The 14578-nt window shown below is 41.0% G+C and overlaps 1 protein-coding gene across 9 annotated transcripts in view; it reads right to left on the minus strand.

Annotated features, from left to right (window-relative positions):
* LOC110989640 (bcl-2-like protein 1) overlaps positions 1–14578 on the minus strand; it is a 46455-nt gene that overhangs the window by 25390 nt on the left and 6487 nt on the right. For 2 of the 9 annotated variants that reach the window (XR_002599664.2, XM_022254186.2), the window contains exons 1-2: positions 10470–10606; positions 985–1123 (exon numbers count right to left, since the gene is read on the minus strand). Coding sequence is in view for 8 of the 9 variants with exons in the window: in XM_022254186.2 (XP_022109878.1) it covers positions 985–1123; positions 10470–10496 (166 nt within the window). In the remaining variant the exon portion in view is untranslated. Of the gene's footprint in view, positions 1–984; positions 1124–1521; positions 1543–1613; positions 1768–4727; positions 4887–10469; positions 10607–10646; positions 10787–10905; positions 10927–12799; positions 12962–14578 lie in introns of those variants that run through there. The other 7 variants (XM_022254196.2, XM_087134930.1, XM_087134933.1 and 4 more) reach the window with 7 other exon arrangements.

Here is a 14578-nt window from a genome sequence, read left to right on the forward strand (position 1 = left end):
AGATGTGCAAAAGTCAGTTCAGAGGTGAGCTTGCGCAGAAGAAATTGAAATTACCGGTAAACGGCCAGAAGAGCTACCGATATGCACATATTTTACAAATTAAATACATGTACAGTACCAAGTGCCCATGCTCTACTGTCTTCACAATTTATCTAAGCACCGGTACATGTACAAAGAAGTTAAGTGCACTCTATGGTATGAGCATAAACAGTCTGCAGCATTAATATTTAGCAGTATCGCAGTAATTTTTATAATCCAACTGATCTGAATGCATCATATACACCTTGAAATAAATGCATTCACATAATAAAACATTGTACCGGTACAGGTGTGTATGTACAAACTACATGTAAATTCTGGACTGGCTCCAATCTCCCTGATACAGGGTAATACTGTTTTCATTTTGTCGCATTAATTACTACAAGTAGTTTGTCTACATGTAATTTACAATAATCCCGTTGAGGGCAACATTTTGTCTCGGAAAATACATGTATCTCATCCACGCACGAGTTCTGCTGAGTAAAAGACAATTGCAGCCAAAAAAAAAACAACTTTGGATGACCAAACCCCCTCTCCTCGAAATGTTGCCTTCATTTACAAGAAGTAAACACAAGCAAATTTGATTCCAAGAGTTGGAAGCTAGCAGCCTGGTATCCCCAGGCAGCATCCCAAATCCACACCATTATCTATGTCGTAGGGGGTTCACTCTCTGCACGTGAATTGCGTCTGCCACCCTGCTAAAATCTAAGGCCATGGGAAACACTGTTTTTTACCTACATTGTATGTTCAACCCAAAAAGACACGACCCTGGGATTTCCCAGGTTCGGGCCAGGAAAGCGCAGCGCAGCTCCCAGGGATGAGATCTGAGAAGTGAGGCAAGTACATGTACCACTAGGTAAGTAATGCACAATACATGTACATGAGCAGGGAAAGCAAGAACAATACGACAGAGTAATAGGGCAAGTTAAAATGTACTCAACAAACCTATTTCCCGCATTCTTCTGGCCACCATGTTGAAGGGCTCCCGGCTCACATGTCGGTAGCTCTCCAGATCGATATCGCCACGTCGTATTCTGTTGATGCAGTAATCCTCTATGTACTGCTTGGTGACACTGTCGCTCATCTGTTGGCAAAACAACAAACAAAGTTGTTCAGACTGAGAGCTGCCTAATATCATGCTCTGAAAGCTCCGATCTGCTCTCTGGAAGTCAGCTGCAAGGGAACGCACAAACAGGGTACATTATAGGTGTACAATGCACGTACAGTTAATTTTCCGAAGTTAAACATCTGTGATCGGGGACATTTGTGGATGCGTGGGAACAAAGCATGATTTCCCATAAATATCATTCCCAAGACTGAATGCACATCCGGACTCCGAAAGAACACGTACCGTACCTAATCTTTTTGTGTAATATTTTACATGTACAATGTATGCACTGCACTGCATACCAGTAACACTCGTACATAATATTCGTACATGTACGTGTGCACATGTGTTTCATTTACCGTAAGTTAAGGTACCTTTGCATGGTCTCAAGATGAACCTCTTGAAAATGACACCTGTTGGTCTAAATGTACATGTTGTAGGCCCTACATGTACATGTGGTACATACCTTTTCTCCTTGGTGTAAGAAAAAACGTGAACAAGGAGTAAAGTTCAACGCAGATGTTCGTGCACCGCTTTATTTATAGTGCGGTGTTTATACATGTACATGTACAGTACAACGGTACATGGTACAGTACCTTATGTCAGGCACGTTATGTTTGTGTTACTGGTACATTAACACACAGTATAAAGTCTCAGTTGATCACTTAATACATGTAAGTGCTATATTTTCCCTGAAATAAAATTGATCAGACTTTTAAAAACTGTTTCAGTAATCTTAGAGATTTGGCACCACATCAGCTGTCTGAGTCACTGTTTCCATGTACACGTGTATAAATGTGCATACCCCGGGTACCAGGGGTACGTGTGCGGTACGTGTAAGTATATAACTACTGGTACCATAGTCACGTGCAGTAAGCTTACCGTCATTAACCTTGACTTTTTCTGACCCCAAAATAAGAGGCTGTACTTTACTGCAAGGCCAAAAAAAACACTGATCCAGAAAGCATTGATTCTGAAAATGGCATTGCTCATTTCACAGAAAAGAATTTAGAAAAACCCTTGACATCAGTTTTCTACCAGCATTTTGCATCCATTTCACTAGAATGGCTTGCAGTAATTGATGAAAGCTTATAAAGTTTGATGGGCCCATCGGCACTTTGCGAGCCCATCACAGAGCCAACAGCATGCTTTCTGATTGACATGTAGGGCCAGGCTCTATGTAATATGTTGCATTCTCTGTCAGCTGACAACACACCACCAGTATCCATGAAGCTTAAGAATGCGGTCTGATGCCTGGGTTAACTTTATACAATTTTGCATACAATGTTCATGCCTCCTGGTTTAAATTGAATTTGTACACGGATTGGTAAGGTACGGTACAGACATTTGAAGCAAGATATGGGACGGAGAGACCCCCCCTCCTGCCCTTGTGTTGGTCATTGTTTGATCGGAAACTCAGGAATTCTTTACAGACTTCTAGGGATTGGACAGGTAAGGGGGGTACCCCTCCGTCCCATATCTTGCCTGGTATAGGTACAGTTGGGACATTTCCGGTAGCATTTTCAAACCAGGGCGCCTTATAGAGGGATTTCACATTAGCTCCATCTGTGCATATCCGTATTGAAAGCGAGGCTCTCTGTTTGAACTTCATCGAGCGCGCCCGCGGAGTCGACACAGTACACTGTACATGCAGTATCCGGTTCGTAAGTGTGGCGCCACTTCAGTTTAAACCACGCCCACTGCACAAGATACATGACCATCGCAGGTGCATTAGCTTGCGGTAAATTGCCGTTAGTTTTTCTTTTGATTTTACGTGTTGAGACTTTTCCATTAAAAGTTGAAGCCTGGAAAGTCTTAATTTAACATACCTTTATGTATTTTGTGTCTTGACTCCTCACTTCCCATCGTCTGATCGTATTAAGAATTGAAGCTGACACATACAGCCTCATTTTCAAGTGCGGAAATGCGCAGATCGATGCTAAAAGCGTCGTATTGGGATCCCTCTATTTATCCAAACCAATGTGTGTGACACTGCCCTTTGCATACCGTATACAATGCACTGGTACATGTACTGTACATGTATGACAGCTCATCTGACCATGATAATGGTCTAAATCTCAGGGCATTGACCTCCAAGAAGTTCCTGTACCTTACATGTATTTCACCTCTGTATCTGTAGTGAGAAATGCATTTACTGTACTTTCCGCAATGTTCATGCACATGTGCATGCAGCCTAACGGGCCAGGTACATGTACATGTAGTTCTGGAGCCACAGTGGTGCATTTATGTACATGTACCAATAGGGCTACGTTATGTAACAGTTTGTGTTACTTGTATACGTGCGTGTACATGTTCATGGATGTACAGATGTACATGTATGTACCGGTTACAACTGTACAAGTACACATACTTATTGGTACACTGTAAATGTACAGGTACATAAAAATAAAGCAAATATGGTTTGTGCAAAATTCACTGAAATTGGAGGATGGAGGATCATTGAGATTAATAAGATGAAACTTTTGCCTCAAATATTCAAACAGACATTTCTACACCTGTCCATAGTTTACATGTACATGTTGGACAGTTATTGCATGTAAAGGCAAAACAAAGTCGCACACATCGATTTCAAGCATGTGCATCAATTGTTTTTTTTCTCTGCAAGAGTTGCAACATTGCTCTCTATTACCACACTGTCTCAACAGTTTTGTGGGCAGCTAGATCGTTTACTAGGGGCGATAGATCCCAATGTGACAGTGTTGAACAATGATAGCAGACTATGGACATAAAGTTGTTGGTTCTCAGCTTATAATCACAATGAAGCTGGTCTAGTCCCATGATTAGACAAGGTGTATCTGCAGTTGTCTAGTCATGGGACTAGACCATCTTGGCGGAGGGAGGGAAAAAAAAGTCGCACCGCCACACCAATTCTGGAACAAATCAGTCTGACCAGAGGCAAACTAATATTTGGGGGGGGGGCATAATATTACCGTTAGACCAACATGTACCGGTACGTACACATACATGTACATGTACAGTGTATACTGGACCCGGACATAATAAATTTTAGTACATACATGTACATGTGCTTCTTACTAGTAGTTCAACAAAATTGGGGATTCATTTCAAGGAACCATTCAACTACCATTATGGTTCTCCTTAAAAGAAATAGCTCAGAAAATTGCACGTTTTGGTCCTAACACTCTCTATGTGTACATGTACATGTATGTTTGAAAATGTGTTGTCCCCCAAAACTACTGGGTACATGTACCACATGTGTACGCTATGGCATGCATACCGGTAGCACATCAGCCTAACTGCAGCATCTCAGCACATTAGTAAGTTGTGCAGTGCACTGTTTACATTGTGTACGGTAGCTGGTTGCTGGCCAGGGCATGTCAAAAGTTGTCTACACATGATAAGTACATGTACGGTACCCTGCTAATGAAATAAACAAGGTGCATACCCGGTACGTGTATGGTGAATGAAGGGTACCGGTACATGGAATGGCCACAGTCTCTTCACAAAAATCCTGAGTAACTTAAAGTGTTATTCTTTGCCGCTTCCTAAAAACATTACGAGTGTGTCCACAGTACTGTAGAGAGGTAATACTGCTTACCACGAAGTGGATGTCTGCACGCTGCCTCTGGATGTCAACATGTGATTTGAATTCCTCAACGAACTGCTGGCTAGTTAAAAAAAGAAATCTTGGAGAAAGCAGGATCCATCCATTTAAGGACGGGGTATTAATTTCCTGCTCCCGGTGCTTCCGACACCGTCCAGTTTGATGTCCGTTTTGGAACAGCCCAAAGAAGTGGGACGATTCTGGAGGGGGGATACAATTCGTCACCGCGTCCAGCCATCATTTTGTCTCGCCAGCATTGAGCAAGAGCACCGACCGCCTGGTAAACATGCGAGTGTTGCAGGCTGTTGGGAATCCTATCCGCGACGATGACGTTATTGGACAGAATGTTGCACTCTATGCCGTACGGTAGAAATGATTCACGCTGAAGCCCCAAGTGCAAGACTGACAAGTAGTAGGCATGTAGGAGACTCACGAGGGACTTGTCATGGGCAAACTGAACCATTGGGAGACAGGAGAAATACCTGTTCTCTTATCCATTTTCCTATCCTCTTTTTCATTGTTTCTGAGGCCGTTTCATTGCTTACTGGAGTGAAATGAAATTAGATATCATCAAGAATAGTGTCGGACACCAGTAGATGTACATAGACATGTACTGTGCAATGTGCGTACATGTATTAATCCACTTTTCGTCCAGAGTAGTTACATGTGTACATTACATATACACTGTATATCGTACATGTATATCATACAGCTTCTAGGGAACAAGTACTGCATGCCAAAATGTACTGTACATGTACTGGTACATGTACATGTAGGCCTACATGTACGGTACATGGACAGTAGGCCTACCGGTATATGGATGTAAATTTATATGTGAATTTAGTGCATAATGTATACATAGCATGTACCTGTACAAAGTACATGTACATCTACAGTGCCCTACATGTACACACGTTCATGTGCGCACGCGGTTGACAATGTGCATGGGTATCACTGTCCATCTGATTGCAATACGGCGCATAATGACTATGGCTTGGTTCATGCATGGTCCATGGTCTGTGGCTAGTGCATGGCCCACGGTTTGTGGCTGGTGCATTTCATTAGGGAAATCCTGCTTCTGGCGGAACAGTGTACTGCAAAATAATATCCGTCTACAGATCAAGCTCCTTGTCAAATGTCCACGCATGAAAGGAACTTTTTGAAGTCCAAAGGGTCTGTGAACAAATACCCGGTACTCAACGCACTACCGGTACACATAACGGTACATGTACATGTAGCATATTGTTTCTGTATTTTAAAGTTATTTTTTCAGTTTTATTTTTTCAGTTTTATTTTTTCCTCTTTGTTAAAGGAACATGAACATGTACCAGTGGGTGACACGATTGGTAAAATCCCCAAAATGGGACTGTTGTATAATCCAGGAATAGATATATCTTATTTGAAAGTACATGAACTAGTACCGGTCCAAGTACACATATACGTACCGGTAAATAACAAGATCTTTGATTTAACCATTTAAAAATGCTGCTCTGTTTTTTTTCGATTTTTTACAAAGCAGTTGACTCAAAGATGAAAGCTGTGCAGTAAATCTTACACACGTACATGTACATGTACCTCACAATTAGCCAATATTGCGACATTACGGAAAAAAACCAAACGTGTCACCTCCCTTTAAAATCTAAACATTTAAAATTTAAACATTTAGGAAAATTTGAAAATACTGACTGAAGATTGAGAGGCAAACACTGTTTTTACTCTTTAAAAAAAAGACATTACAAATGGGTGCATTATAATGAGTACACACATGTACATGTAGGTACATGTACCAGAGATAATAGCAAATAACATGCAGAAAGAAAAGGTGATTGGCTGATAACGGAATTATAACTATGAGATGATAAGATCAAGAGATCATGTGAAGATTGAGCAATCAAGCAGATTGACCAATCACACTCACACCATTAGACATGAGCATGTACACACACATAATACACGTACATGAACATTTATACATGTACACGTATACATGCACATACATGTATATTTACAAATGTATATTTACAAATCCTGGAAACTGGTTGTACATGTAGGTACAGGTGTACATTAACTGGCTCATTCCACACAATGTAAATGTACCATACACCATAAACAACTATGGACTGACTACTCATTGACCCACATATGACAGTGTGTACACAGAGTGAGGTCAATGATCACTTCCACCATCACAGCTCTCACAGCAAGCTCCCTTTATGAATGGGTGACCTCTTGGATAGCAGCAAAACCACAGGAATGCCTGGCATTCATCTGGCATTTTGGGATGATGATAGCCTGCCCTACAGCTCATGTTGGGACCTGTTTGGCAAGCTGAAGATAAAGATTGGGCTCATGCAGAGAGATCTATTATGCATTGAGATGTTGCAATACAAGCTGATACCCTACTGGTACACTTACACATACCCATTACATGTACCCCTACATGTACATGTACATGTAGGTACAGGAAGTACTGGTAAGGTACATGTACATGCACTGCAGCTGTAGGTGACAGTTAAATTGCGTAATTGTGAAATGACCACATATGCACATGTACCTGAACAGAGTCATGTTCATATTTTGGACATGAATGTGGCTTTTAACCTTCATTAAGTACAGTACACAGCCGGTACATAAAGGCCTACATGTACATGTGCAGTGCGTGTACAGCAGCATACCGGTACTACATGTACATGTACTTCTGAAAGTGAAACTGTCCCAGAACAAGTGGATCTAAAATACATGTACTCATACATGTACATGTATTTGTTGCATTCAAAATGACAAGTAGTTTCTGAAATGAAAACGGTGGCATTTACAAGCAAGTTGTCCAAACACATCATATACATGTATATGTATGTACATAACCAGTGCTAGCATCAGCAAACAGGCAAATCCATAATTTGACTTCCATCCATGTACAATTTTTAGGTCAATTGTTGCATTTTCATTCAAGGGCAGATCCTGGAGGGGGGACAATAGGGGGTATATGCCCCCTCCCAAAAAGGTGCACATTTATTATTTTTGTGTGTGTAAATAATGTGACATGTATGTTCAGAAATACATGTACATGTACAGTGGACAAGTTTGTACATGTACATACCAGTATGTACAGCACACCCAGTATGTGTCCTAGTACATCACACGCTTCCTTCTTTGCCTGGAGTCCTTCTTTGCCTGGAGTCCGTCTAGAGTGCCTGCTGCATGTCTGGTGAGCTTTAGCCTTCATGAGCGGCCTTTCACCCTGTTTAAATGATTAACCTACATGTACATGTATATGCAGTATACATGATGCAAAGGAATTTGATTTTGCTACCACTGAATGGGTCACACACAGTTCGGACTTTTTCTTTGCCTAGCGTACATATACATGTACATGTACCAGTACGGTATGTGCTAATAAAAACATGTCTCCGAATACATGCACTAGTTACCACTGTGTACATGTACATACATGTACATATACAATGAACAAGCATACCAGTCACAGGCCTTTGGGATGATTAACATTCCCCAATGTTTTTCGGGGGTTTTCAATGTAAACTAAACATGCAGTCATGCAGACCACACACAAACTTATGCAGAATCATCTGAGATTCATCTTGGGAAAGAGGAGAAATGGCCCTCTTCCACTGCTCTTCCTTGTATGGTTTCTTCTGCAACGACGCCACGTCTCAGCTTTTGGAAAGAGTGCTACCGGTAACTGGACATGCGTACATTACATGTACGGTACAATATGTGTACGGTACATGTACTTGTAAAAGAAATTTATGCAGCTCAAACATCCATGCGGGATATATCATAAACTACATAAAAAAGGGACAGTCTTTTCCAGGCCGGAGAGGGAAAACATGATATGATTAGAACACTGTATATTTACTGTACACATGTACCATACAGTGTATCATTCAATTCACAACTGTGAAGATTTCAGCAGATACATGTATGTGGATGCGAATCATCTCGAGCAATAGCAGCCAAATGTTCGTGCCTTAGTACATGTACGTGTATGCGCATGAAGTTGCGGTGTACATGTACATGCACATTATGCACATGTACTGGCAGTTCCATGGTACAACATGTACTGGTATTTTTGTGACACATGTGGACCAGCAGTTACAGTAAATGTAAGAACTCCCCAAAGAAGTTACGGTATCTAAACTGTCCACCATGCACAGGAATGTTTGGCATTAAATTCATCGTGAACAGGGAATCCAAAAGATGTCAAGTACATGTAAGGAACTGTGCATGTACATACATGGTACACAAATCCAACGAGGAAATGCCTCCATGCTACATGCACACACTGGTATACATGTACATGTATATGTACATATACATGTTATGGTCATTTACACTTAGAAAACTGTCCAGCTCTGGATGAACTGTGTCCCAACATAATGAAGATACATGTACATGTACTTCATGTACGTACACTGTACGTGTACAACATGTGCACGTACTGGTACGCGAAAACAATGATGCGATGTACATGTAACACGGTGCTATGTGACCTTTGCAAAATGGCACGTACATGTACATGAACACTGAAAACTGTTACGATAATTAAGCTGAATACTTGTGATTTTTGACCGCCCACAAGCGACAACCCTGCCTGACCTTTATGCCAAATTCAACTGGAGTAATACATGTACATGTATGTATCTTATCTAATCACTGTATTGCACCCTTGTCATCCACTCAAGACACTGCTTGTCGGCTCGTGAGACACCAGCACATGCATACTTTGAAAGTATGGAAGGCAAGATCCGATGCCGTTGGCTGGACGACAGCTTTCAGAAGTGCCAGAGTTTTCAGTTAGCAAAGAATATGAGTCTTACTTGTCAATTTAGAAAGGGGGATTTTTGACTGAATAAGTGAATTCACTTATCTGAGGAGGTACTGCAAATGTTAACATCAAAAGGAATGTTTCGAAATCTAGAAACAAAGTTGGGAGGCAACGTCAACATCGGCCCGTCTGATGTCAACAGAAATACATAATCATGAAACTTCACTGCCATTGATTCCTCTTACAAAAAAAGTAACAATGACATTTAACATCCAGCAAACAATGTTGAAGACATTCTTTCAATTTGCTTTGTTATGTCATGGCAATAGCTGCCCATAAATATAATGTTGCTGTGGTCATGTAGGCCTAGATCGAGAACGATTACGGAGCTCACACAATATACTCGTGGCTAACATCTGCAGCACTGGTGCGTGCTCTTTTTTCAAAGCCGTTTTTCTTGAAAAGTACCTGTAGTTTTGACCACAGCGATGTTTCCTGTAGTCTTTTGTGCGTCGTATTTTTGGAGCACAGTTGCCTAAGAGTATAAATATGGTATCACTGGAAAGCCCATTCATTTTTCTTTATTCTTGCATGTACATGTATATCTCAAAAAGTCATAAATGGGGATCTTTCCTCATTATGCCATGGCAGGTCACATTTGTGGAAAAAGCTGTGAAAATCTTTCCTACTGGTAACTGTGAAAATTCTTCCCACTTGCGTAAAAAGATGTGCACATTTTCCCAACTGGTGAAAAAAGGTATGGAAAATTTTCCAACTTGTGAAAAACGTTATGAATTTCTTTTTTAAAGAGGAGAAGAAAGTGTGAAAAATTTTCCCACTGAGGGGGAAATTTGTCACAATTTGTGAGATGAATATTCATTTTACCAAATGGGAAAATGAGTGAACCCCCCCCCATTTTGAGGTTAACTTTCAATTGCAATGTACTGTACCTTATGTACCGGGCCTAACTTGTACATGCATGCAAGTTACTGGTAGACTTGTTGCACAAAAGCTCAACATTCTTGTCGGCCATCCAGTCCCAGTGAAATGCACTTCCACAGTATACAACATATGTACATGTGTGTACCATATTCATGTAAATGAAGTACATGTACATGTAGGCCTACTTTGCTCAGTTGCTGCTTCAGGCGCCTGGCCGTACATGTAGGTTGCAAGCAAAATCCTTCAACAGATCCCCTTTGAGTTTCACAAGAGTTACTCTGCACAACTTTACAGGAGACCAATCTCTCTCTCTCCCTCTCTCTCTGACATTTTGACCAGACTGTCTTATTTACCCCTACAGTACATGTACATTTAATCTAGTGTTGTATTAATATACATGTACATGTATGATTGTTGAGGCAAAAATGAAAGTTATGTACGTACATGTAACAACATACTCACAACTCTGGTGATCACTTGTTCAAGTACAGTGTAAACAGCATTCTTTGGTTAAGACCTAACCATCATGTGACCAAGTGGGTGGGTTCCAGATTATTTTGGGGCATTCCAAGTTCTACTACACTCAGGGTCTCCTAATTTACTGCAGGGGCACTCCATCCACTACAAAGTACATACCATACATGTACATGTACTGGTATGGTAAAGTAGTTTCGTTTTTGAAATTTGCATGGTTTTTCAATTGAACAATTAAGGATTGTACATGTACAAATGCCATTTATGTACCTTGTGTACAACTACGGTATACCACATGTGTGTATCCATAAGCAGGTTTCATACGTATGTACGCTGCTACCCGGGTTATCGTAGGGTTTTAAAAAAATTTAACTCCAAGATTTCCCTGGTAATTTGGAGTGTTCACACTGCACTTGTCGGGGTTAGAAATTCTCCGGGTTAACTGCCTCAAAAGGCCACTTACATGTACATGTAACCCGGGTAATTTCTAACCCTACTCACGGGGTGGGTGCCTGATTCCCCAGGTTACCTTAAAAGAGGAGGGTGTACATGGACATGTATATATCTAATTAAAGACACCAACCTCTTTTATAAGAAGTCTCTCCCAGAATATTCTCCTGGCGCTGAGCACGGCTTCTTAATCGTCAGTCTTACCCGAGCAGGAGTGTTCAGGTGGGTGGCTGTGTACTACGGCCAACTCCGACAGCAAAACACGCCCACTGACGACACTAACCGGTACAAGGTTTTACCGTATCTAAGGTTAAAGCCTAAACTGCTACAAGATTAACTAACATTACAGTACACTGATAACTCCATAAGAATGTCACCTAAGCAATAGTCAGCAGTAAGAGCTACAGCACAACCACACACCACAAGATGCACTGCTTCTTAGCCCAAAACTATATGAACGGGCTGTAGCTAGCCAACATGACCAACTAGGGTTTTTTCATCATACAGACAGGACAGGGAACCCGCAACTAGTGCTGCCTTGCATGGCCGGGCAGGCCCTGCCGATACGCGATGTCTACCATGACTGGCTCCGGTATCTTGCCGTAATAACATCATTTTTACAATTACTTCATAACTATGGAAGACACCAGTCTATTTGACCAGTAACTTATCCTTCCAAGTTTGTTTTACACATAATTTGCAAAGCACCAGTCTTGACCTCATGCTGCATGTGTGAACATTCTTGTACATGCACATGTACGTGTACGTGAAGCATGACTTGAGAATTTTATTTACATACATGTACATGTACCGGTATATAAACATTTGTTTTATTCGCTGACTTTGAAGAAAATTCAGAGGTACAATCAATGCTAGGGTTTCTCAATTCCATGACAGGTGCTACATGTACTTTGCTATGATACTGTAGTCAGCACAGTGCATTATGGTACCGGTATGTCGCAGGTCGAGCAATGCATGCCCGCACCCAATTCTCAGGGTTGCCATTCTAGCAGTGTGAACATGGGTACGAATTACCTGGGTTGGCACAAAAGCAGGTGCATGTACAGAATGTAAGCTAAATTGCGATGGTGAAGTTCTGTAGTGCGAAACCGATTCTCCGGATTACATGTACTTGAAGTTTCCATCCGAGTATGGACAACTACATTGTACAGGTACATGTACATGTACCGGGGCAATTAATTACTGGCACATGTACATGTATGACAAAGCACATCAACAAGTGCACCTCGATCAGCAAAGAGTCAAGACTTCTCTTGACATGTTACTGTACAACACATTCCAGATTCTTCAAAATCTACCACATGCTGTCATAATCAATGGTGGAAGAGATAGGAAAATCTGGGAAAAGTTCTCATTGGTATCAGGTTCAGGTATCGTACATGTAACAACATACCGTGCCAAGACTGCCCATGGATGTGATTTGAATGGGACACCGTACCACTACATGTAGGTGATGAGAAACCCAATGGTGGGGCAAAGCAAATCCTTGGTCTCCTATAAACACTGATGACAGTCAAGCAATGCCTACAAGTAATACATACATGTACAGGTAGCACACGCCAGACACTCAAACAAATTTCACTTCAAATCACTCGTCTATTCAACTTCTAACTGAATGACATGATATCCGTTCTTTATGTAGGGAACATCTGCAGTACAGTGCATACAGCAAGGGTGGGTCACATGATGTCAGAAACAGTGCGGTTGTTTCCACAGGAAACATCAACATTTTGCAATTGGGCAATGGGGATAATGGAGTATTGAAAACAAGTGCATTTTCCATGATGACATAGAGCTGATGACATTTACAGACAAAAACCTGCAATACACATGTACAGTATGTACATTTTACTAGATAAACAATGATTCATGAATGAACGATTCCTGCTCACGAAGACGCATCAATGTACATGCATGTACTGGTGAGGTACCAATCTGTAGTTAGCGTGTGTATACGGTACATGTACGTGTACATCATACATTTGTAATTTTACAGTGTACATGTACATTGTACCCCGTACATACATTGTGTACATGTCTATGTACCTGTTTATTTACACATGAACCTGTACAATGTACATATGCTAGTACCGGCACATACCGTACACCACATCATGATTTAGAAACTTGCATCATGTCTGTCAAAGACCCTGCCTGTCAGAAAGGGTTTTCTCTGCATTCTCTCTAAGCAATGCTCCATGCTGTACGTTCCTATCGGTACATGTACATGTACCCCGTAGCTCTCCAAGTTACATGTACATGTACCCCGTAGCTCTCCAAGTTACATGTACATCTACATGTAGGTACTGTACATGTACAGTTCCGATGTGGCAAGAAATGGCTCTCATGCTACCGGTACTTGTCAACCTCCAATCAAATTCCAAGCATTTTGATAAGACAAAACACTGCAATTGAAAAATTAACCTGGGAAATTCTCTTAACACACTGCAATTCTCTGCCCAGGCAACTCACTTTCATTTCACAAACTGTGAAAAACTTTTCCCAGAGTGGGAAAAGATTTTCCCGTAAGTGGAACAAGATTTTCAAAGACTTTTCCACAAGTGGTGAAAACATTGTCATAGATTTTCACTCAAGCAGAAAAAGTTTTTCACACAAGTGGGAAAAAAATTTTGCAGATTTTCCCACAAGATAGAAAGCATTTTCACACTTTTTCACTCAAGTGGAAAATTCATTTCATGCCTTGTGACATGTGGGTATGAATGTGAAACGTGAAATCTTTTCACATAATTTCCCACTCCAATTCACTGTGTTGACTTTGATATGCAGTGTACTACACCCCTCTTAGGATGGACATGCCCTGTACATGTACATGTACCGACAGGTTTTCTTTTTTATTTGGATTTTGTACTGGGCTCATAAATAAAGCTGCTGATTTGGATGTACACACGTAATTAGTATTCTATACTTGCTACATGTACATGTATGCACATCATGTACATGTACCAGTAGGGAGGTACTTAAAGAGGCCTTCATATTTAATAATAACACTACAGTGCCGAACATGTATAGCTTTAAGAAGTTGATATCACAGAACAGCCACCTCCACCTGGACACTGAATATGTAAATTATGTTACATATTTCTCCCCTTCCCTGTCACAACTTTCTAGACATTCTTTTTTTTTTGCGGGTTGGGGGGAGGGAGGCAAATTG

The sequence above is a fragment of the Acanthaster planci genome, linkage group LG03 (genome assembly GCF_054643075.1).
Source record: "Acanthaster planci isolate LZ-2023a linkage group LG03, COTS_SCS, whole genome shotgun sequence".
In the NCBI taxonomy this organism is placed as follows: domain Eukaryota; kingdom Metazoa; phylum Echinodermata; class Asteroidea; order Valvatida; family Acanthasteridae; genus Acanthaster; species Acanthaster planci.